Source organism: Papio anubis, chromosome 20, assembly GCF_008728515.1.
Source record: "Papio anubis isolate 15944 chromosome 20, Panubis1.0, whole genome shotgun sequence".
NCBI lineage: Eukaryota > Metazoa > Chordata > Mammalia > Primates > Cercopithecidae > Papio > Papio anubis.
The window spans coordinates 45,936,413-45,961,191 of record NC_044995.1 but is presented as its reverse complement, the minus strand read 5'-3'; the positions used below and the strand labels follow the sequence as shown (position 1 = coordinate 45,961,191).

The following is a 24,779-nucleotide window of genomic DNA, read 5'->3' as shown; positions in this document are numbered from 1 at the left end:
AAGCTGGAGCTGTGAAAACCAAGGCCAACACCTCGCTTAGGCAACCTGTGTGTCTGTTTCCCTCACAGCACCTTTTGCCATCTAAAAGTCTACTGTTGGGTCATTCAGTTCAGCGCTTGCCTCTCCGCCAGAACACACACTCCACGCCTCTGCTCCACCAGCATCTCTGGCAGTGGCCTGCAGGGGGGTGTGCTGCCCTGTCTGTACTGGGTGAATGAACGAATCAATTTCCCAGGCAGTTTCTAAGTACTGGTGATTAACACATAACCCTCCAACCACAGGATTTCTAAAGCAGAACTCAAAAATGATAAACTGTGCTCCTCCAATTTCACCTGGCAGCAACACTCTTAAGGTAACACTCACCGGGCACTTTCTCCTAGCCTACTTTATTCATTCATTCGTTTGAGACGGAGTTTCGCTCTTGTTGCCCAGGCTGAAGCAATGGCGGCGATTGGCTCACTGCAACCTCCGCCTCTTGGGTTCAAGTGATTCTCCTGCCTCAGCCTTCCGAGTAGCTGGGATTACAGGCATGTGCCACCATGCCCGGCTAATTTTTTGTATTTTTTAGTAGAGACAAGGTTTCACCATGTCCAGGTTAATCTTGAACTCCCGACCTCAGGTGATTCACCCGCCTCAGCCTACTGGAGTGCTGGGATTACAGGCGTGAACCACCACGCCTGGCCCTCCTAGCCTACTTTATTAAAAACAAACATTTAACTTGGTCATTTTCTCTCTTTACTACATGCCAAACAAAAGAAAAACTTGTTATCACCAAGTTTTACTAAATTTGAAGCTCTTTTTAAGTGAACTACAAAAAGATCACTCCCAAATATTTTCTTTTTTCCTTTTCTAGATTTGAACCCATGACCTGGATGCCTCCATTAACTGAGAAGTACACACTCTGAAAATAATAAACACACAGCAGCACCAGGCTGAGAAAGGCAGCTAATCAGTTCCTCAGTGCTGCCCTAGATCAAAGGAGGATAAATTTGGAGGCAATAACTTTTGACCATAAGGTTTAAGGTTCAGTCCTACGGAGGCATTTCCACCCCCAAGCTAAAAGCTGCAATGCCTTAAGGAAGTAAAACCACCTACTGGGCACGTGACGTCAGATTAAAATGAAGATCAGCTCGAAGACAGTGATGGCTTGTGGTATTTGAATAGCCCCACCAGAGAGCTCTATGCCAAAACACTAGAAGTGAAAAGCTGGGAAAGCCCTAAGCAAAGGTCCTCCTTTACATACAAGGATGCTCAGTCAGTCCCTTTGGGGAGCATGGTTGGTACTTGTCTTCACTGTACTTTACATCTTTTAATGTAACTGCTTAACCTTGCTTAAAACATTAACAGGCCAGGCGTGGTGAATCACATCTATAATCCCAGAACTTTGGGAGGCCAAGGCAGGCGGATCACTTGAGGTCAGAAGTTTAAGACCAGCCCGGCCAACATTATGAAATCCTGTCTGTACCAAAAAATATAAAAAATTAGCCCGGTGGCTGGGCGCAGTGGCTCAAGTGTGTAATCCCAGCACTTTGGGAGGCCAGGGCAGGCAGATCACAAGATCAGGAGATGGAGACCATCATGGCCAACATGGTGAAACTCCATCTCTACTGAAAATACAAAAAAATTAGCTGGGCGTGGTGGTGCGTGCCTGTGGTCCCAGCTACTCAGGAGGCTGAGACAGGAGAATTGCTTGAACCCGGGAGGCAGAGGTTGCAGTGAGCTGTGATCTTGCCACTGCACTCCAGCCTGGGTGACAGAGTGAGACGCCTCTCAAAAACAAACAAACAAGCAAAAACCAAAAAAACACAACATTATGAGGAATATCTCCATGATGAGATTAGAAACCATTTCTGAGCTGGGTGCGGCACTCTGTAATGCCAGCACTCTGGGAGGCTGAGGCGGAAGGACTGCTTGAGCTCAGGGGTTCAAGATCAATGTGGGTAACCTAATGATCTCTAAAAAAAAAAAATTTTTTTTTAATTAGCTGGGCATGGTGGTTCAGCGTAGTCTCAGCTCTGCAGGATTGCTTGAACCTGGGAGGCTGAGGCTGCCGTGAGTTATGATCACAACACTGCACTCCAGTCTGCACAAGCGAGCAAGACCCTGTCTCTAAATAAATAAACTGTCTTTGTTTCTTAAAACTATTTTTTACAGGGAAAAAACTTACTGGGCACTGTGGCCTGTGCCAATAAGCCCAGCTAGTTGGGAGGATCACTGGAGCCCAAGAGTTCAAGACCGGCCTGGGTAACAATGAGACCCCATCTCAAAAAACGAAAATCTTTTATGTCAGAGCTTTCTATTTTATGACTTACCACATGCTTTCAAAGTGTCTCCCAGCCAATTATAAAAACACTCCCCAGTACTACAGAAAAGCTATCTATTAGTTAATCCCTGACCTACACAGCGTTTAAATGGACATGGTTTAACAGCAGGGTTTAGACATTGAACTATGTGTTCACGGTGGTTTAGCTGCGTTCTCCCTCACATGAGCAGCACGCAAGCGCCAGGTGCCTCGGGGCTACGGGCACAACCCGCTGTGTCTCCAAGTTACCTACAGCATGCTCTGGGAGCTGAGCCGGAAGCTGTCTCAGCTGTGCAGCCACGTATTCTTTACTATCACAAAAGGAATCGAGAAGACTGTCCGCGCCATCCTCCCCAAAATCTGGAGCACTGCTATTCTCCACTTCAGTTTCGTCTAGCACACTCATGTCCATCATGCCCATATTCTGCAGGTTCTCCAGACTTGCTTCCATGTCCTCCTGTAAAGAGGAAAAAGAGTCGTTAACGACCACCTGGACCAGGACAGGGAGCTGCTGCTTGTCGTCTCTACCCTGACATCACTTACCTGCCCGTCTCTGGAATCATCTTCCAGGCCGTTATCTTCTGTGCCTTCCTCCTCCATCTTCAGTCCTAATTACAGAATAATTGTTCAATCAGATAACACTCAAGTTCTACCTCATAATTAGTTTACGCAGAATAGATTCCAATCTTAGAACAGAACACATTACAAGAGAAACTAAGTCTCCCCTCTCCTGTCACACGTAATTTTGTCTCAATTTGTTTTCTTTTTTTTTTTTTGAGATGGAGTCTCACTGTGTCGCCCAGGCTGGAGTGCAAGTGGCATGATCTCAGCTCACTGCAACCTCCGCCTCCCGGGTTCAAGCGATTCTCCTGCTTCAGCCTCCCCAGCAGCTGGGACTACAGGCGTACACACCATACCCAGCTAATTTTTCTATTTTTAGTAGAGATGGGGTTTCGCCATATTGGCCAGGCTGGTCTCGAACTCCTGACCTCGTGATCCACCCGCCTCGGTCTCCCAAAGTGCTGGGATTACAGGCATAAGCCACGCCGCCCGGCCTCAATTGGTGTTCTAAGTAATACATCAACAGGGAGATGAAAATTAGGATTCCTGTTAGATTATCAGAGTAGTCTGATTTACCACAAAATATCTAAAAGTTTCCAAATATTTCAAAAACACTCCAAACCTAAGAAAAAAATCACAAAAAAATGAACAAAGGATAAAAACAGGCATTTTGAACCAACAGCGACAAAAAAATACAATACCATCTAGTAACCAAAGAACTGCAACATAAAATATTGAGTTAGTGATTTGCTGGCTCTCCCTATATTCTACCCATTTCAAGTAGGTCTTTGTCATTTTTCAGCTCAAAAACTTTTTCCCCCCAAGGCAAAAGGCAAAGGCTGCCATAAAGTTGAGAATCATCCTGGGTTTTGTGACCACAAAATAACTATTTGATAGAATTCTGCTAGGTATTGCAAAAGGAGGCTGGAGGGGATCAAGAGAGGAAACCCTGAGAATAAACTTGAGGCTCCATATGTATCAAAAACCTTACTAATGTGCATACCCTTTATGCCAGGAATTTGAGTCTTAGGGTATCTGACAAGGAGTTCGAAACATAGATATCTGTCCTATTGTACCTGTTAAACACCCAAAAGGGAAACAAATTACAGCACATTTTCATTCAGATGTGGTTCACAACCGGGGGGAATGGCTGGCAATGTCTGGAGACACTGTTGGTTGTCATGACTTGGGAGAATGCCATTAGCATCAGCAGCTAGTGACACTGGTCACGACCCTACAATGCAAAGGATACTCCCCAACCACAGAGAATTATTCGGCCCAAATTGTCAATAGTGCCAATACTGAGAAACCCTGTGGGACACCATCCAATGTCTCACAATGTTTAAAGAATGTATGCTTTTAAAGAATATTTAATGAAACAGAAAAAATGCCCACAGTGTGGGCACGGTGGTTCACGCCTGTAATCCCAGCACGTTGGGAGGCTAATGAAGGTGAATCGCTTGAGCCCAGGAATTAAGAGACAAGTTCGGGCAACACAGTGAGACCTCATCTCCATCAAAAATACAAAAATTAGTCAGGCATGGTGTTATGCACCTGTACTCCCAACTACTGGCGAGGGTGAGGTGGGTGAGTGCTCTGGGCCTGGGAGCTTGAGGCTGCCACGATCATGCCACTGCCCTCCACTCTGGGCAACAGAGTAAGACTGTGTCTCTCTCACACACACACCCATAAAGAAAAATCAAACAAAAAAAGATACACGTTTCTTAAAAGCCGGTGTCTATTTGTATCCATGCGAGCATATATGCGAGGATATGTTTATAAAATCCGGGTGGATAAGGCTAAGATAATCACCAACAATAGTTAAAATACTCAGGGGTAAGATTAGAGATAATTTTATTTTCACATGCATACTTTTTACATTTTCCAAATTATCTAAAAGTATTACTTCCAAAAATTGTTCAAAAAAGAAAATTAAACATAAAAAACCTGCAGGGTCTACAACTTAAGAGTCTCACTCACCACTGTTATCAATAATCACTCAAGAAATGCAGTTTAATTGCATGTCTCGCAACGTGAGCTATTTCCAGTCTATCACTTAAGACGCCTAACAACGCTAGCAGGTTTTATGATCTGCGTTTGACACACGAGAATTTGGTTGGGCTCCAAAGCTGGCACTCTGAAACTCAGCTGTCCCACTTCCCATGACATCTAAACACAGCATTTCCTTTTGAAATACGTTGTCTAAAACTGTTTGGTAATTGCACCCAATTTCTAGGCCCTAAATAGTAGCCTGCAGTGCCCACATAGGACGGAAATAGGAGAAATGCTGACCAAGGAGCATCACCGAAAAGCTAATGTGGCGTAGACAGGCGACGCCCCAATCCCCAGCACCTGGCATTGGCCAACGAAAAGCTGCCACTGTCAGGGACACAGATGTAAGAAAATCCAACTTTAATCCCACATGGCATCTAAAACTTAAATTTTTAATCCAAGTTTTATTTTTTCCAAACCCACCTACAATGTTGCCTAGGACTCCTAATTTTGGTGAAGACTCTTACTCTGATTTATAATGAGGACACTTTCTCTCAACAAGTTTGGCTGCTTCAATTCTTGCAACAAAGCAGTTACTGGTGAGTTCCCAGAATGAGTCCAACTTTGGACTCAACTGAACGCTGCTGCATAGTGCTCGAAAAGAAAAGTAATTGAGTGTCTCCTGATCTAACAGCTGTATGTAATAACAGGCCCCAACTGCAACCACAAAATCCTAAGGCACTTGCGCTTTATCCATTAGCCAGGTGCCCTGACACCTCTAGAGAACATCAGCAGCTCAGGATGGAAGATGAGGCCCGCAGGGGATGAGCTCCACCTGAAGACCTGGGCTCTCTCTGGGCTTGGTACTTCTCTGAAAAAGGAATGGGAAGCTATCAGAAGCCCTTCTAATCCTCACTAGAGCTGAGGCTACATATATCATTTTTAAAGCAACAGACGAACTTTATCATCCAAGCTTTCCTGTCAAAACACTAACTCCAAGTAGTTTTGAATCGACCTAAGCTTTAATCTAGGCATTCAGGCAGGTCTTCAAAGCACTCAGCTAAAGTTTAGTTTTTCTAATGATGCAAAGATCATTAGAAATGATCCCTGCTAGGCCAGGCACGGTGGCTCATGCCTGTAATCCAAGCACTTTGGGAGGCCCAGGCGGGTGGATCACCTGAGGTCAGGAGTTCGAGACCAGCCTGGCCAACATGGTGAAACCACGTTTCTACTAAAAATACAAAAAATTAGCCAGGCATGGCAGCGGGCGCCTGTAATCCCAGCTACTCGGGAGCCTGAGGCAGGAGAATTGCTTGAACCCGGGAGGCAGAGGTTGCAGTGAACCCAGACGGCACCACTGCACTCCAGCCTGGGCAACAAGAGCGAAACTCCATCGCCAAAAAAAAAAAAAAAAAAAAAAAAAAAAAATTCCCTGTTAAATTCCTGCTAAAAGCCAAGGATAGTTTGAGTAAGTCTTGAACTTTACAGTTTTAAAATGAGCACCTACATAAAAAAACTTTTAAACTTTATTGTTAAGCAATTTTCCCAACCATTAAAAAAAAAAATTTCAGATCATGCATAAGTTAACACCTAAGCAGAAGAGATAAACTGTATTTCCTGCTGTAGACCAGTCTCTCACATTCTGAATCTGCACAGGCAGTCAGGCCTTCTAGCTGAAATACTGACAGTCAGAAGAACAATAAAAACACATCCATGTTTCAAAAGTAAACTTTAACTTCAAGCTCTTATGCAACCTAACTAAAAGATTTAACCTTTCAAACCAAACGCACACGTTTTAAACAGTTAATGTGTTATGAAACACATTAACAAAAAGCTGTTAAAAAAACAACGAAATTGGCTGGGCGCGGTGGCTCAAGCCTGTAATCCCAGCACTTTGGGAAGCCGAGGCGGGTGGATCACGAGGTCAGGAGATCGAGACTATCCTGGCTAACATGGTGAAACCCCGTCTCTACTAAAAATACAAAAAACTAGCCGGGCGTGGTGGCAGGCGCCTGTAGTCTCAGCTACTCAGGAGGCTGAGGCGGGAGAATGGCGTGAACCCGGGAGGCGGAGCTTGCAGTGAGCTGAGATCACGCCACTGCACTCCAGCCTGGGAGCACAGCGAGACTCCGTCTCAAAAAAAAAAAAAAAAAAAAAAAAAAAACAACGAAATTGTTAAAAATGCACAATTTCTATTTTCTAAGCACCAATCCTCCACTGCCTGAATTTAGCACTTTTCCAAGAAAACAGGCCCCCTGCACAGAAAACCTAAATTATATTATTATATTATTATAATTTAATTATAATTATTATAATTATTATATTATTATAATATAATAATATAATAAGGATAAATTACATTATCCTTATCACCATAAAACGTAACAATGAGGACAATACCAATTGGGATATTCAAAGCTTCAAATTTTTATGGAATTCAATGCTTCCAAAAATAACTGGTATCAGCCATAAACAGGAATGAAGTATCAATACATGTTGCAACACAGATGAACTTTAATCATTACGTTAAGAGAAAGCTGATACAAATGGCCGCATGTTGTACAATTACATTTACATGAAATATCCACAATAGGCAAATCTATGCCGACAGAACATGGATTAGTAGTTGCCAGGGGCTGGAGGGAGAAAAGTAAGGCAACTAACTTCTAATGAGGACCAGGTTTCCTTTTGGGGCGGTGAAAATCCAGAAGAATACGGTGGTGGTGGACGCAGAGCCTTGTGTATGCACTAGGAAGCACTGAATTGCACACCTTAACCTGATAAATTTAACGGTCCTGTGAATTAAATCTTCACATTCAAAAACCGTAATAGTAAAAAAAATAGGCTGAGTGCAAATACCCTAACAATCTATTCTGGACCCTAGCAAAGCTGAGTTTATTCAGTCTCGGGTTGGTGTCCTTTTCCTTCCGTTAAGACCTCTTTTTTGAACCAGGAAGGAACATTTGGTTCCTCAGACCCGTAGAAGTAGCTTTAAGAGCTTGTCTTTCTCTAGTTGACTTTTAATCCCAATGGCAGAAGCTGAAACGTTTTTCGTATATTTTAACTGCACTTGGCACCCGTACATCTCTTTCCTCCTCCCTGTGCCCTTAACACAGCTACTTGTTAGGTGGTGATGAGCAAAGCTAACTCTTAGTGGGAGACACCAAGGACCAGAGAAGTTCTCCCAGCCTAGAGGGCGGGAAGAGCACTACACACCATTTCTCTAAATTCTCTAAACACTCAAGCCCCAAGCATCATATGTACAAGTAAATACCTTTAACACATCTCTTGGCTGACTTCTTGCTGCTGGCTTCTAACTCGATGCCAATTTCATCAGGATCTTGCCCCTCTTCTTTAACCGCCTATTAGGGACAAATGAGTTTTACAACATGATTAAGAGCTGCAGGGCACACACTGTTCCTTACAAGTAACAACCTCCCATGAAACAAAGGCAAACGCGTCCTTGTAGAGAGCAACTCCGGGTCAGCTATCTGGGCCGCAAGCCCAAAAGGCGGAGGAGGAATCCCGCACAGCTTGGATCTCTCTGGGTCCAAATGACAAAGGAGAGGGAGGCTGCGAGCAGGAGCTCCAGAACTGGGGTCAAGGACCAGTTCCAAAACGGCAACTCAACTCGACACTGCCCAACCTTCGACTTTAAAGTTATGTGATGGGACAAATCAGAACAGAGAGGCTGCACTTGGCCCGGCCTCGGTGAAGGGCTGGCCACCGCTGGTGAGGAGGAACAGCAGCCACCCTGGGGAGATTCAACAGGTCCCTCAGTGCCTGCCACCTGCCAGGTCCAGGACTGGGCACCCACAAGCTCCCTCCCTATGCTGAAGGAGTTTCTTCCAGTTGCGGAGACAGACAATCCCCAATCACTTAATATCTTGCATTTAGCCCCTGCATTCAGCGAGGTACGACATAAACGCAGAATGAGCTGGCAAGGAGGTGGGGCGGCGCATTAGGGAGGGCGCTCAGGAAGGTGATGTCTCAGGCACACCCGAAATGACAAGGGGCCGGCTACGAGATCTGGGGGACACGGGTGGACAGCTTCGTAAATGCTAAGGCCCTGGGGCAAGAACAAGCACCTCCCCCTTTCCTGTAAAAGCTCAGGAGTCCGCCAGACACCCATTCTCCGGAGAAGGAAACTGAGGCACAGAGAGAAAAGCACCTGCCCAAGGTCACAGAGCCAAGGCTCGAAAGGGAGCCCCAGGAGGGGTCCCGGGGCCACCCTGGTAGCCGAGAAGACCGGACGCTGAGCGCGCCTAAAGAGAAAAGGTGGAAAGAGAATAGGAAGGAAGGCACAGAGAGGGGCGGTAACGGGCCAAGGTCACACAGCCGGCCCCCTGGGTGCCCGACACCTCGAGTCGGGGTCGGCCAAGACGCGGGTCGGGCCCGGGGCGCCCCGGGTCCGGGAGCCGCGGTGACAGGCACTGGCGGGGGCGTGCCCAAGCCTCCTGCGCCACCCCCGAGCCCCGCGCCGCCTCACCTTCTTGAGCCGCTCCATCAGGACGCTCTTGTTGCCGCCCGTGTCTAGGTTCCGCTTCTTCAGCTCCGCCCGCAGATCGATCACCCGCAGCTCGCTGAGTCGCCTCGTCCCAGTCTCCGCAACGCCCGGGCCGAGAGCAGCTGTGCCAGGGCCCGAGTCGCCCGACCCGGGCAGAGTCTCCGCCATCGTCACGTTCCCGTCTCCACCACCGACTCAGCCGCACACCGCCGGCAGCTGGAGCGGCTCTGAACACAAAATGGCGCCGCCTAAGAGGAAAACGCACTCGTTTCCTCCCGCCCCGCTTTGCGGCCGCGCACGCGCACGCGCACCGCCTCACGAGCGCACTTAGCAGCAAAGACGCTCGCGCGTCGACCAACCGCGCGTTCACCGGCACCACGCGCAGGCGCCGAATCTGCAGCTCGCATGCGTCCCGGCAGTTCCCGGCGGGAGGCTGGAGAGACGCAACGCGACTGCGCACATCCCCGCGTTGTTCTCACTGCGCATGTGCAGTTGCAACCGGGATAGTCCAGCTTGCGCTTGGTGCGCCTGCGCAGAAGCGAGGCGCGCCGGGGCGACTGGAGCGGTTCCCTCGCAGGCGGCGCCATTTTGTGCTAGGAGCCTGATAAAACCGGCCCGGTTCTGTGGAAAGTGGGCGGCGGAGCCAGGGTCCCTGGAATGGCGGAGACTCTGTCAGGCCTAGGAGATTCTGGAGCGGCGGGCGCGGCGGCTCTGAGCTCCGCCTCGTCAGAGACCGGAACGCGGCGCCTCAGCGACCTGCGAGTGATCGATCTGCGGGCGGAGCTGAGGAAACGGAATGTGGACTCGAGCGGCAACAAGAGCGTTTTGATGGAGCGGCTGAAGAAGGTGGATTTGGGGCCCCGAGGGGGGGGGCACAGGGTGGGTTTGGGATCCTCTTGGCCGCGACGGTGGCTCGCGGGCCCTGGCGTCCGCCCCCGGCCCCGTTCGCGGCCTCCCCGGACCTGGTGTTCTCGCGTCCCCCGGCTCTTCCCAGGCCCCGGCGAGAGTTCCTTGGCCGGCTGGGCCTGGGTTCAAATAGTAACGCCGCATTGGGGCCGGGAGAACCAGAAAAACGGCGCGCGTGCAGGAGAAGCGGTGACGGGTGACATCGTCCCCCGAGAGGAGGGTTCTCCCCTCGTCTCGTCCCCGCCTCCGTACCTGGAGGGGAGACCCTGAAACGTTCACTTCCTAGGCGAGGGGAAGGGACTCGGCCAAGGTCACACGGCCGAGGACGGGCGGCGTCGGGATTTGAACCCAGGCCGTGGGATTCCTGGGCCTGCTGCTTGGTTTCCCCAGGGAAGAGATTTTGTGAGCCACGGGGGACCGACCAGCCTGAATCGGGGCAGATTTTCAAAGGAGACACCCGTAGGACATACTCAAAGCGAAAAATAGGAAAAACGGCCACAACCCCGTTTTCCCGTTTTGCCGGTACTCGCCCGGTGAAGTAACAGGGCAGGAAGGAAAAGTGGGATTGACGATAGCGACCCGAAATGTGAAATGAGGGGAGACCCGGGGTGGACTTTAAAACCAGCCTCAGAACTGCCCGGGAGGCGGGCAGAGCCTGGGCTTCCCCTGGTCCATCAGTCTCTCTGGACTTGGGAACCCTGCCAGCTCTCCGTGGCCTGATCTTGGGCATAGAAGACCTTGAACCCCTTCTGAGTCCTTTTTATTTTATTTATTTATTTTTTTCTCTCTCTCTGTAAGAAGAAAAAAAGCAATAGGGCTTTGGTTTGGGGATTAAATAAGGTTGCGTGGAGCAGGCTTGGCGTGCTGCCTGGCGCATGTAAACACTTCGGTGTGTGGTTGCCATCACGATTCCCTTCTCCTCTCTGTGCCACCACGAGTCCTCATTTGCAGATCGGGGGCTCTAACGCCTACCTTGGGGGATTCAAAGGGATCCCTTGGAAAAGCAGAGAGTCAAGTAAAGGTTAGCCGCCTGCGGTTTCCTTATTCCTGGCGGCTTCTTTCTCTGCATTTCTTCCACCTGGCTCCTCTGGGACCTCTCGCCCCTGTAGTCGCTCCGCCTGGCCGCCCACCCTCCCAGGCCCTGCAGGCAGTGGGGCTGGTGACGACATTCCACCATCCTGGCTCCGGAACTACGGAGATCGCAGGGCTTTATTATTAATTGGTGATGAGAAGTAGGGATTTTTTTTTTTTTTTTTTTTTTTTTTTTTTTTTTTTTCCTGATGAGAAACCCTGGGCTCGAGTGGATAGTTGTCTTGGCCAGAGTCACATGGGCCTTTTAAAAGCTCAAACTTGGGTTTCTTTTCACTGTGGATTCTCTCTTTACTCAGACAAGGCAGGAAGTTCATTGATCTACATATTTACCCAGAGAAAACGCAGACAGTGGAGATTGGCGGCCTCCCATCAGCTAAGCCAAATTAAGAGGCTTTATCCTTTTTTTCTCCCCGGACGGTCCATAGGCCTGAAAAGCTGCTGTGATGGCACTGAACCTTCCTGTCAAGCTGGTGACTGAGACTTCCCATCACTCACTGTCATCTCTGAGAGCACAGATTTGTTCCTTCTTCCTTCTCCTTTTCATTTTCTTCAAGATGTGGTCCCAAAACACGAATACTGCCAGCCCATATCCCTGTCTGCTACTCACCCAAGCCAGTCTGGAGTTTTCTGATCTCGTTCTCTTCCCGTTTCTGTCATCCTGTTGTTGTCCCTTTCTTGGTTTATTTTTCCAGGAAGGGCAAAAGAGCAAAAGGGGGAAACGAAACACCTGCCTAGGGCATTGCTTCTCTTTTCCTAGTGGTGTTTCAGAATTGCCTGTCCCCGGGAAAAGGATGAGGGACTTGGTGATTGTACTTTTCCTTAATCCCAGGAAAGAACTTCAGTCCCTTTTCTGGCTTCTGAGAGGAGAGATTTTTGTTGCTGCTGGTAAAGATGAGTTGTGGAATCCCCAGGCCCTATCTCAATTCAGACTTACCCACCTGGGAAACTTCGAGGGTTCCAAACCTCTGCAAATAAAACAGTACATGAAATTATGTGAACAAAACTTGTGCTCATGGGACAGGAGAGTAAAGACTGGAAAAGTTATCAGTAAAACTTAACCTGAAGCTAAGTTTCTAGCAATGTCATCATGATTGACGTGTTCTGTACTGATGGCTTAGTTGATGCCAGGCACTGTGCTGAGGATGGGCATTGTTGAAGTGAATGACAGCGTCCTGGGGTGGGAGGCTGGGCGTGCCAAGAAATTGTTAATATCTGATGAGGCACAATCACGTAGTGGTTGAGAATGAGGTATTGGAGTCAGTCGTGAATGTACCTGACGGGGATCGGATAAGGTCATGCATGTCGTGACTGATCTCGTGTGTAACACACAGTAGGATCCCAACCAGTGAGTGTTAGTATTCCATCCACACAGTACTGAGTACAGGCACGGCGTGGAGGGAGTCTCTGGAGGGTTAAAGAGTATTTTGTGAGTAAAGTCAGAAGAAATTGGAGAGTGTGCCTTTCCCTTTTTGAGTTCTTCTGGGCTTAGGAAGAAGATGAACCAGATAAGCCTACTGTTTGTTGAGTGCTTCCTTTTCATGGCTAATAGAATCCTCACAACAGTCTTCCAGGGTAAGTACTATATTATTATTAGCCGCATGTTCCGGAGGAAGAAGCAAAAACTGAGCACCTAAGTAAACCCGCCTGGGACCACCCAGCTAAGAACTGGTGGCGTCAGTCGGTCTCCAGTGTAGAGCAAGATAACAGATGAGTGGATGGGCCACAGGCCCTGGGCGGTGAGGGCGGCAGCAGCTTTTTGATCTTAAAAATACAGTTTCCTTGTCACCTGAAGGCTCTCTGAAAGCAGTGTGTGTGCTGGCTTTTTGGATCAACTTTACTTTTCCCTTCTTTTTAGGCAATTGAAGATGAAGGTGGTAATCCTGACGAAATTGAAATTACCTCCGACGGAAACAAGAAAACATCGAAGAGGTCCAGCAAAGGTATGGGGGATTTCATAAGCAAGTTTCATGTTAAGTGCTTTCTTCAAAACAAATTCATTGCTAATGTGCCTCATGTACTTGTCTGTGCATTGGCCTTGTGAACCACTCTGAACTGGGAGCCTTCAGCGAAGCTTTGCATTTTCTTTAAAGATCTCTCTACTGTGTTTTGTTTCCTTGGTATCTGGGAATTACAACAGGATGGAAGGAGTATTTGCCCTTTATTCATTTTCCTCTGTAGATTGTCAGCAGTCCTTAAGTAAGGAGTCTTTCAGGAGTCAGTCACAGTGGCGTGTGCCTGTAATCCCAGGCGACTCGGGGCTGTGGTCGGAGGATCACATGAGCCTGGGAGTTCAAGACCAGCCTGGGCAACATAGCAAAACCCAACTCTACAAAAAAACTTTTAAAAGGCCAGGTGTGGTGGCATGCATCTGTGGTCCCAGCTGCTTGGGAGGCTGAGCCGGGAGGATTACCTGACCCCCAGGAGGTTGAGATCAACTTGGGCAACACAGGGAGACCCCCATCTCCACCAAAAAGAAATTAACCAGGCATGATGGCATGCACCTGTGGTCCCAGGTACTTGGGAGTTTCAGGAGGGGGATCACTTGAGCCCAGGAGCTCAAGCCTGCAGTGACCTATGATTGCACCACTGCACTCCAGCCTGAGTGACAGAGCAAGACCCAGTCTCTTTAAAAAAAAAAAAAAAAAAAAATGCTGGGCACAGTGGCTCACACCTGTAATCCCAACACTTTGGGAACCCAAGGCAGGAGAATAGTTTCAATCTAGGAGTTTGAGACTAGCCTGGCCTGCCTCTATCCACCGCCAAAAAAAAGTAGGCATCGAGACACGCCTGTTTTCCTAGCTACTTGGGAGGCTGAGGCGGGAGGATCATTTGAACCCAGGAGTTCAAGGCTGCACTGAGCTGTTATGGCACCACTGAACTCCAACCTGGAGTCCACGAAGTATTTAGGACTGCCCGAGCCTTCTATTACTTGGACTTGTAGAAAATAACATTCCTTTTAAATATCACTTGGCTCAAACAGAACTGTCACTTTAACATTTCTTTTAAAAACTGCTTATACAGTAAAAGTTACATTTCACGTGACATGACTCTCACCATCTTACCCAGATCTCTCTCGCCCATCCCCCACACCCTGTGCTTTGTGTGTCAGGCCCCAAACAAATGATTTACTCTCCTGGTTCTCTGTGACATCGCTCTGCCCACCCTTCCCCATCTGTCTGCCTTAGAGACCTAGTTCCTCAAAAGACAACTGATCCATCCCACCAATAGCAGCTCGTCTCCTTGGGTTCTCTGTCTTCCCGTGGCATAGTTCCTTATACCTTGGTTTAATATTTATGTCATCTTGCTTTCTGTCAAGACCAGATTGTTGAGGACTAGGGCTGTATCTTGTTTATGTTTCTTTCCCCTCCAATGGTTTAACTTGGTAACACTCAACTAATGGCTTAAGAATCAGCCAAGGTAGGGCGCCATGGCTCACGCCTGTAATCCCAGCACTTTGGGAGGCTGAGGCGGGCTGATCACCTGAGATCAGGAGTTCGAGACCAGCCTGGCCAACATGATGAAACCTCGTCTCTACTAAAAATATAAAAATTAGCTGGGCATGGTGGCGGGCACCTGTAATTTACCCCAGCTACTCGGGAGGCTGAGGCAGGAGAATTGCTTGAACCCGGGAGGCGGAGGTTGCAGTGAGCCCAGATCATGCCAGTGCACTCCAGCCTGGGGGACAGCAAGACTTCATCCCCACAAAAAAAAGAATCAGCTGAAGTTGGGCTTGTGGACCGAATGTTCTCTTGGTTCATGTAGAGTTTTCCCTATCTGAAATGCTTGTGACCAGAAGGGTTTCGTTTTTTGGATTTTGTGCAGTATTTTCATACGCATAATGAGATAATTTTGGGATTGGGACCCAAATCTAAACAAAAAATTTGTTTCTTCTATACTGGAAGATAATTTTATACCATATTTTTTATAATTTTGTGCATGAAACAAAGCTTTCGCTAACGTTTTGACTGCAACCCACCGCACATCAGGTGTGGAATTTGCTATTTGTGGCGATACGTCAGTGCTCAGAAGATTTCAGAGTTTCAGATAGGGATGCCCAACCTGTAATTGAAGGCCTGGTTCTTAGGGCCCAAAACTAAATGGGATCATAACTAATACTTGGTGGTGAAGTATTGAGTTTAAATATCTGAGAGGCGGGCCCCAGTGTCAGCCACAGCGTTTGGGGTAAGCGCTGGAGAACAGCAGAACGAAGTCACTTCTGTGGCTCATGATAATATTGCATGTTTTTGCCTTTACTCAAGTAAACTTTGCCAAGGGAAAGAGTCCTAGAAAATCAATGGGGAAAGAAATCGTAATAGGAAAAAATAGAGCCTGTGGATCTCTTTTGTTTTCCTTTTTCTTCTGATAAACGCAAGTACTTGTACTACAGGCTTTTGTTGCTCTTTTTGTTTTGTTTTTGAGATGGGTTCTCACTCTGTCCCTCAGATGGAGTGTAGTGGCGCAGTCATGGTTCACTGCAGCCTTTAACTCCTGGGCTCAAGCAGTGCTTTCACCTCAGTCCCCTAAAGCGTTTAGATTTCAGGTGTGAGCCACTGTGCCTGCCAGGTTTTAAAATACATGCATGGGAGTAAAAAGCAGAAGTTTCTTCACAGTCAGGGAACAGCCCACTACTAAAAGTTAGGCATACTTCTCCAGACTTTGTGTGTATGTATAATGTTTAAAAGTAAACTTAGGTCTGGGTTACAGAGCAAGACCCTGTGTCTAGAAAAACAATTAAAAGTCAGTGAGCCGGGCATGGTGGCACACACCTGTAGTCCTAGCTGCTAGGGAGGCCAAGGTGGGAGGATTGCTTAAGCCCAAGAGGTCAAGGCTGCAGTGAGTTGTGAGTGTGCTTCTACGCTCCAGCTTGGGCACAGAGTGAGAAAGGAAAAAAGTAAAGATAAGGGTATATACACACACCTGTATGCATATATTTTTCTCATTAAAAAACCCCTGATCTTGCTGTACAAAATCTCATAATAGCCTGCTGTAACAGGCTAATAATCTTCTGTATGAGTAAATATAAGGCAATTTAGCCCATCAGTTTTTTATTACTAGACGTTTGGAGATCTTTGTTTCCAATTAGCACTTGGTACTTCCAGTGTTCAGTGTTTGCACAAACCAGAGATAAATACCTTTGTGTGGTCAAAGTAATATAATTTTTGATAACTCAGTGAAAGGAAAATTCTAGAGTCCAAGGGTATGGCCTTTTATTTTCACATAGCTAGTTTACAAATAGCTGTCCCAGCCAAGCTCAGTGGCTCACGCCTGTAATCCCAGCACTTTGGGAGGCTGAGGTGGGCGGATCAAAAGATCAGCCTGGCCAACATGGTGAAACCCCGTCTCTACTAAAAATACAGAAATTCGCCAGGTGTGGTGGTGGGCGCCTATAATCCCAGCTACTCAGGTGGCTAAGGCAAGAGGATAGCTTGAACCTGGGAGGCTGAGGTTGCATTGAGCCGAGATAGTGCCACTGTGCTCCAGCCTGGGCAACAGAGTGAGGCTGTCTCAAAAAAAAAAAAAAAAAAACCAAAAAACTGTCCCAACAGTGGGTGAGAGTGCCTATTTCACTCAACTCAACATCAAACTTACCTTGTTTGCCTGTTAAATAGAAGAAAAGTATTTCATTGTATTTATCTGCATTTTTCTGCAGGTGAGACTTTCATTTGCATTTCTTCACAGATTATACTGCTTCTGCTTCTGATAATTGGACATTTGTGTTGTCTGAATGGCCTTTTCATGCCCTTTGCCGATTTCTGTGCTGGGTTGTTTGTCTTAATGAGTTAAAAGGACTCTATATAAAATGTTCCTATTGTTTTAATCTGTCATTTGATTCGACTTGTGGTATTTTGATCACTAGACTTCTAGATTTTATGTTGTGCTTTAAAAGGACTTCTTTGCTTTTAAATTATAAAAAATAGGACTCTAAGGCCAGGTGCGGTGGCTCATGCCTGTAATCCCAGCACTTTGGGAGGCCAAGGCGGGTGGGTCACCTGAGGTCAGGAGTTCAGCACCAGCCTGGTCAACATGGTGAAACCCCATCTCTACTAAAAATAAAAAAATTGTCTGGGTGTGGTGGCCGGCACCTGTAATCCTAGCTACTTGGGAGGCTGAGGCAGGACAATCACCTGAACCCAGGAGGCAGAGGTTGCAGTGAGTCACGATCACGCTGTTGCACTCCAGCCTGGGCAACGAATGAAACTCCGTCTAAAATATATATATATATATTATACTATGTTATATATAGAAAGAATAAGATTTATGGTTTTATTTTTACATTTTACATTTGGAGGTTTAATTCATTTAGAATGTATTTTGCATGTGGTGTGAGGTAGTAGGGATCAAAATATGAAACATTTAGCCTGGGTGCAGTGGCTTACACCTGTAATCCCAGCTCTTTGGGAGGCTGAGGTGGGCAGATCACCTGAGCTCAGGAGTTCAAGACCAGTCTGGCCAACATGGTGAAATCCCGTTTCTACTAAAAATACAAAAATTAGCTGGGCATGGTGGCGGGTGCCTGTAATCCCAGTTACTGGGAGACTGAGGCAGGAGAATCGCTTGAGCCTGGGAGGCCGATGTTGCAGTAAGTTGAGATTATGCCAGTTTACTCCAGCCTGGGCAACAGTGCAAGACTCTGTCTCAAAGAAAAAAGAAAAGAAACATTTGTCATCAGAAAGATCACTTCTGCCCCTCCCAGTGCATCTCCCCTCCCCTGCAAAAATAAAAGTCGCTGTTGTGATTACTTTCACTATTAGTTTTATCCGTTCTAGAACTTCATGTAAAATACTAGCAATACTAGCTCTTTTGTGTCTCATTTGTTGTTTTGTTTTGCTTCTTGTAATCAGTTTTATTCTAGAAATTTACAGTACATTTTGATATCTAATAAGGCAGGTCTATAAGTTTTCTTAATTATTTTCAACTACTTTCAACTATGATAAACCTATCGGTAGGTTTTATCAAGATTTTAACTGAAAATAGAGTGACCGCTGTAATGTATGAATTCAAAATGCTTTAAAATTACAGAACGCGTATCTCAAGTAATCTCAGTACTCCTCCACAACTGATGTGTTTAGCAGACTCTTGAAATAATTATTAGGGGCTGTGCGAGATGGCTCTCGTCTATAAGCCCAACAGTTTGGGACGCCGAAGCAGAAGGATCACTTGAGCCCAGGAGTTGGAGAGCAACCTGGGTGACATAGTGAGACCCCATCTCTACAGAAAATTAGAAAAATTAGTCAGGTGTGATGGCGTGCACCTGTAGTCCCAGCTACTCATGAGACTAAGGTTGGAGGATCGCTTGAGTCCAGGAATTTGAGGTTGCAGTGAACCATGATTGGGCTGTGATTGCTCTCCAACCTTGGTAACAGGGCAAGACCCTGTCTCAAAAAAATAAAATAATTACCAGGAAACTGAATTTATTTGTAGTGACATTATCACAAAGTACAAATTAATAGGATGTCTTATGGTGTTTGAGAATGTTTTGTAACTGGAGATGCAAAGTTGGCCTGTTTGCTTGGTTAAGTATTACCCAGTCCTGTGCTGCTGGCTTGTTTTGTTTCGTTTTTGTTCATTCTGGCAATTTCACACTTAATTAAGTTGCAAGAATAATGCAAGGAATTCCCAAAAACCCTTTACCCAGAGTCCCCAAATGTTGCCATCTGACTACATTTGCCTTATCCTTTTCTCTCCTTGTATGTATATTTTTACTATGCCGCTTGGCAAGTTGCAAGGCGCATATGCCCCTTTGCCCTACATACTGCGGTAAAGCCAAGGATATTACCTAACTGTAGATGTCCAGATCAAGGAATTAGCATTGATACAATACTGCCATAATACTGCCATCTCGTCTTAGTCCTCATTTAGATTCAGTAGTTTGTTCTGATAGTGTTCTCTGTAACTCAGACAAAAAATGTCCAGTCATGCATTGCATTAAGTCATCATGTTTCCTTAGTTTTCTTTAATCTTGAACACTTACACTTATTTTGTAGCTTTTAATCTTGAACACTTACACTTATTTTGTAGCTTGTTTTTCTATTTGAATTGTTTTGGGTTCTCCCCGCCCCATAATGAGGATCAAGTTATACGCTTGTCAGAAATACACCAGACATGTTGTATTCCTGTTTTTTGTTTTGTTTTGTTTTGAAACCAGATCTTGCCCTGTTGCCCAGGCCGGAGTGCAGTTGTGCAGTCGTAGGTCACTGCAACCCTGAATTTCTGTGCTCAAGCGGTCCTCCCACCTTGGCCTACCAAAGAGTTGGGATTACAGACATGAGCCACCACGCCCAGCCTATATTGTCATCAGAGTGTGCTATCCAGAGGCACATGCTGTTAGTTTGAGCCATTACTGGCCATGTTAACTGACTTTAAATGCTATTGGCCAGGTTTCTCCACTGGAAAGTTACTGTCTTCCTTTTCATAGTTATATTTGTGGGGAAGATACTTTGAGACTGTGTAAATATCCTGCTAATCCTCCATTAGTTTCAGCAACCGCCAATTCCTCTCCATTCATTTATTCTGGTGGTTGCCAAATGGTGATTTTTTAATTTTGTTATTGTTTTTTTATTACTTGGTTTACTGCCATAAGGAATAGCTTGCCCTTCTCCCTCATTTATCTGTGTGAACTTATTTTATTCCATAGGTTGAAAGCCTTTATGTTTATTTACTACAATGTGCAAAACATTCCGTTGGAAGCCCTGTCTGGCAGGCTTCCCTGTCATTTCCACATGTCTGTGTCATTCTTTGAACAGTTTTTTACCTTCTGGAATGGGAGGGTACTTGAGTCTCATCTTACGCTTTTGCTGCCCTATCCCCGGGATCAGCCATTTCTTCCAAGTGCCCTGGGCCCTTTTGAGGAGCGCTATTAGAAATCAGGGTCGTGGAACTTGGATGTACTTTTGCTGCTAGGATGTCAGCTCCTGGGCCAGTGCTTGGTTTGTGAGATCTACCAGGCTGACTGTACCTCATGAAATTAAGTACCATTAAATCAATCCGAAGCAAGCCAAAGACAACTTAAGAAAGGTGACAAAGCCCTCGTGAACAGTTTGCCAAACTTGCTAGCTGATTACAATTAATCACTTGATTCTCCAGGATTTTTGAGGTGACAGTTATATCATCAGTGAATCAAAGAATTAAGCATGTTGCCAGATTGACATTGAAATGTACATAACATTCTTAAATAGTAAATACAACTAACAGGAAATTTTCAAGTCCTGCGAAATGACTAATTTGAGAAAATTTTCCTAGATGTGATTACTTTTTATCAGAAAATTGTCAGTTTTCTCCAGAGTAACCTAAAAGAAAATGTTGGCCGGGCGCGGTGGCTCAAGCCTGTAATCCCAGCACTTTGGGAGGCCGAGACGGGGAGATCACGAGGTCAGGAGATCGAGACCATCCTGGCTAACACGGTGAAACCCCGTCTCTACTAAAAATACAAAAAACTAGCCGGGCGAGGTGGCGGGCGCCTGTAGTCCCAGCTACTCGGGAGGCTGAGGCAGGAGAATGGCACAAACCCGGGAGGCGGAGCTTGCAGTGAGCTGAGATCCGGCCACTGCACTCCAGCCCGGGCTACAGAGCAAAGACTCCGTCTCAAAAAAAAAAAGAAAATGTTATGTGTTCTATAATAGTCTAAAAAGAAAATGCACAAGAGAAACTAAAAGTCTGGGGGGAAAATACAGGGATTTCCTCAATTCTGATGATAGGATATTGCGAACAATAGAAAGTTTGAGGGTTTGTTCATTTGGTGGTGGGGGAAAGCTCTAATCTTATCTTTTCTTGTGTAAGATAGAAATTCCAGCTAGTTTAGTACTTTTTATAATATAGTAATAAGGAAGACCTGAAGTAAGAATAAAACTGAGAAACAACAAAGGAAGAGAAATTTCGCTACATAAAAGTTTTAAGCCTCTGTCAAGAAAAGATATCCATAAGGTATGCAACAGTCTGGGAAAAAAATATTATAGCACAGAATAAAGAAGAGACTAATAATCCAGAAAGCATTGAATATTCTGACAAATCAGTAAGGAAAACAGGCAACTCAGTCAACAAGGAACAGAGACTATACACAAGCAATTCACAGATAAATGAAAAAGTAGACGTGGCCTAGAGACCAAAAGATTCCATTGCTGGTAATTGGAGAAAAGTGAATTTTGTAATGATGTAAGATTTTTGCCTATCAAACTGGTAAAAATGTACACAGTTCCGCCAGGTGCGGTGGCTCACACCTGTAATCCCAGCACTTTGGGAAGCTGAGGTGGGCGGGTCACTTGAGGTAAAGTGAGACCAACCTGGCCAACATGGAGAAACCTTATCTCTACAAAAAAATATATAATTAGCCGGGCATGGTGGCGTGTGCCTGTACTCCCAGCTACTTGGGAGGCTGAGGCAGGAGAATCGCTTGAACCCGGGAGGCGGAGGTTCCGGTGAGCCGAGATTACACCACTGCACTCTAGCCTGGGCAACAAGAGCGAAAACTCTGTCTCAAAAAAATTTTCTTTTACACAGTTCCTGTTCTCCCACATTGGCAAGGGTATTGGGGAAGGTGTAGGTGTTGGAGACAATAAATTGCTACAGCCTTTTTGAGAAGGCAGCTAACATGGGGAATTGCCATAGCATGGAGCCTCTTACGAGGAGAGTGGGGAAAGGGGAAGGTATGAATAGCTTTATACTTCCTGTACTTAGGAGGATGAATCTTCTGTTACTGCAGTAAAGTTTAATGGGTATATTTGCATAATTAGGGAAGTGTGTTTGTGTAATCAAATCAAAAAGTAATGAACCACCCACATGTGGCCCTGGGTACTGTGGGAGCATCTCAGCAGAAGTCCAGGGCAGCAGAGTCAGCGATGAGGTAAGACAGTCTCTGAGGCAGAAGCTTAACAGAACGGAAGAGACGGAATCCCAGGCAGGGAGCTACAAGCAGGCGATAGAGGCCACGACGGTCATGCCTATAGCTGAGACTACAAACTAGGGTGAAGAGCTGAGGTAGAAGGATTGGAGGGGCTCAATGGCTCTTTAGATTTTGCTAGAGAGTTATACTTTTCCTATTTGCATTCACTTTTTTAGACATGTTGTTTTTCTTCTCTGGAGGATAGTGTCTTTCCTCAAGTAGTGATGATTAATAAACATTCCAGTCAGGGATGTGCTTTATACTTTGAAGATTAAACATTTTGAAGATTGCGTGTTCTCCAGATGTTTCCAGTCACTTTTTACTTTGGGGGAGTCTTCTCCTAAGAAGGATTTGGCTGCAGTGTACCTGTACATACTGCTTGGGAGAAAAGTGGTCATAGAAGTAGAAAACCCTGATTCTGTTTGATGAAAATCTAGTACCCCCCTGAGGAAGAGAGAAACACCTTATGAAGGGCAGCAAGTGTCTGATGAGTTAACGTACATTTTTCCTAGTACCTGGAATAGAATTGGACAGAAACCAAAGTATGTATCATAGAATTGTATCAACTTTATCAAATATAATCATTCTGTGGTAGTGCTCTGGTATCTCTTCCCAACATATTTACAGAGACCACTGGGTTGAGTTCCAACTTTTTTATACCTTGAGGCATGTTTTGCCAAAGAAATAATGGTATAAAATGGGGATGGATTTCCCAGCCAGCTGACCAAAACATCATGTATTGAATTCTGTTATTAGTTTGATAGTCCCCTATCTTTGTAAATAAAGTAATTCTACAAATATGAATGGAATTAGAATATTTTAAGCCTCAATTACAATACAAATAATTAGGGTTGGGATTTTTGTCTTTGACTTTTCTTTTTTTCTCCCCTCAGTATGTTACATACTTATCCAGTTACAAGAATAGTTTCTAGTATAAACAAATTATTGTCTTGTCCACTTTTTTTTTTTTCCCCCTTTGAGACAGGGTCTGACTCTGTCACCCAGGCTGGAGTGCAGTGGCACAATCTCAGCTCACCGCAACCTCCGCCTCCTGGGTTCAAATGATTTTCCTGTCTCAGTCTCCCAAGTAGCCAGGCAGCGGCTGCAGTGAACCAAGACACACCACTGCACTCCAGCCTTGGTGATGGAGTCAGACCCTGTCTCAAAAAAACAAGAAAGAAAGAAAATAAAGTGAAAAGAGACTATTCTTCACGTTGGGAAGGAAGCCTGGCAGGAAGTAGTTTTCCCAGGGCTGTGTGGCTGATCGACTTTTCTCCTACGTTCTTCAAAAAGCTGAGCACTGCCTTCCATAAGGATGCTAGGAAGCTATGCTGGCAGTAGCTCTAAAACACGAAACGATGCTACGTTATGCCTTGCCTTTGAGATGTGGTCTTCCAGAGTCTATTTCATGGATCTCATCCCTGTGATTTTGTTCTTCACATGGAAGATAGTCAAAGAGTTTAATTTGAGCTCGCCTATTCTTGACACCAGAAATTTCATTTTTGCCATGCCTAAGGACTTCCATTTTTGCTTCAGTTCTGTTATTTCTAGTATCATCGTTTACATTTTTCTGTTCTCTACTCATTTTATCATTTGTATGAAAAAGCAAATGACCATATTAATACTGCTGTTTGGATGAAGGTGCCAGCATGCCTGCCCTTGTGAACTGTTGCAAATGTTATAAGTCATCGATTAGTAAGAAAAATTGGGAGGTTGCACAAGGACAGTTGCGGGAAATGACTTCCCTGTTTTTAGTATTGTTGGCTGACAGGAGAAATAGGAACCTAAGAAAGTATGCAGCCTTTTGATGTTTTCCACATTTTTTTAAAATTACTAAACTCTTTTTATTGTATTTATTTTGAGATGGAGTCTCTCTCTGTCACCCACACCAGAATGCAGTGGTACAATCTCATCTCACTGCAACCTCCACCTCTTGGGTTCAAGTGATTCTCCTGCCTCAACCCCCCGAGTAGCTGGGATTACAGGCACCTGCCTCCATGTCCTTCTAATTTTTGTATTTTTGGTAGAGATGGGGTTTCACCATGTTGGCCAGGCTGGTCTCAAACTCCTAACCTCAGGTGACGCGCCCACCTCGACCTCCGAAAGTGCTGAGATTATAGGTGTGAGCCACCACACCCGGCCTAAAATTACTAAACTCTTGAAGAAAAACCTGGAGTTAAGCCATACCTTCCAATCGTCTTTAGTTTCTTTTTCTTATAGTTAATCTTAGTCTTTTCTTTTTCTTTTTTCTTTATTCCTTTTTTTTTTTTAAAGACAGTCTGTCTTGCTCTGTCGCCCAGGCTGGAGTGCAATAGTGTGTTCTCACCTCATTGCAATCTCCACCTCCCAGGTTCAAGCGATTCTCCGCCTCAGCTCAAGCTGGGATTAGAGGTGTCTGCCACCACGCCCGGCTAATTTTTTGTATTTTTAGTAGAGACGGGGTTTTGCCATGTTGGCCAGGATGATCTCAAACTCTTCTCTTGACCTCAGGTGATCCACCCACCTCGGCCTCCCAGAGTGGTGGGATTATAGACATGAGCCAC

General features: G+C 45.7%; 2 protein-coding genes and 1 long non-coding RNA gene across 9 annotated transcripts in view; 2 read left to right on the top strand and 1 right to left on the bottom strand.

The window, feature by feature from the left end:
- The window catches only part of SAFB2 (scaffold attachment factor B2), a 37,336-nt gene extending 27,519 nt beyond the window's left edge, over positions 1-9,817 (bottom strand). For 2 of the 3 annotated variants that reach the window (XR_002518861.2, XM_003914714.4), the window contains exons 1-4: positions 9,345-9,817; positions 8,130-8,217; positions 2,846-2,910; positions 2,556-2,759 (exon numbers count right to left, since the gene is read on the bottom strand). Coding sequence is in view for 2 of the 3 variants with exons in the window: in XM_003914714.4 (XP_003914763.1) it covers positions 2,556-2,759; positions 2,846-2,910; positions 8,130-8,217; positions 9,345-9,530 (543 nt within the window). In the remaining variant the exon portion in view is untranslated. The remainder of the gene's footprint in view (positions 1-2,555; positions 2,760-2,845; positions 2,911-8,129; positions 8,218-9,344) is intronic. The other variant, XM_031660087.1, reaches the window with a different exon arrangement.
- LOC103879904 lies at positions 70-1,135 on the top strand. Its single transcript, XR_001897591.3, has 2 exons — positions 70-352; positions 854-1,135. It is a non-coding gene; the product is annotated as an uncharacterized LOC103879904 (long non-coding RNA).
- A 36-nt stretch (positions 9,818-9,853) lies between the features above and the next one.
- SAFB (scaffold attachment factor B) overlaps positions 9,854-24,779 on the top strand; it is a 46,255-nt gene continuing 31,329 nt past the window's right edge. For 4 of the 5 annotated variants that reach the window (XM_003914720.5, XM_009193253.4, XM_009193254.4 and 1 more), the window contains exons 1-2: positions 9,854-10,208; positions 13,216-13,300. In XM_003914720.5, coding sequence (XP_003914769.1) covers positions 10,020-10,208; positions 13,216-13,300 — 274 coding nt within the window. In that variant the 5' untranslated portion in view covers positions 9,854-10,019. Of the gene's footprint in view, positions 10,209-13,215; positions 13,301-24,779 lie in introns of those variants that run through there. The other variant, XM_017952112.3, reaches the window with a different exon arrangement.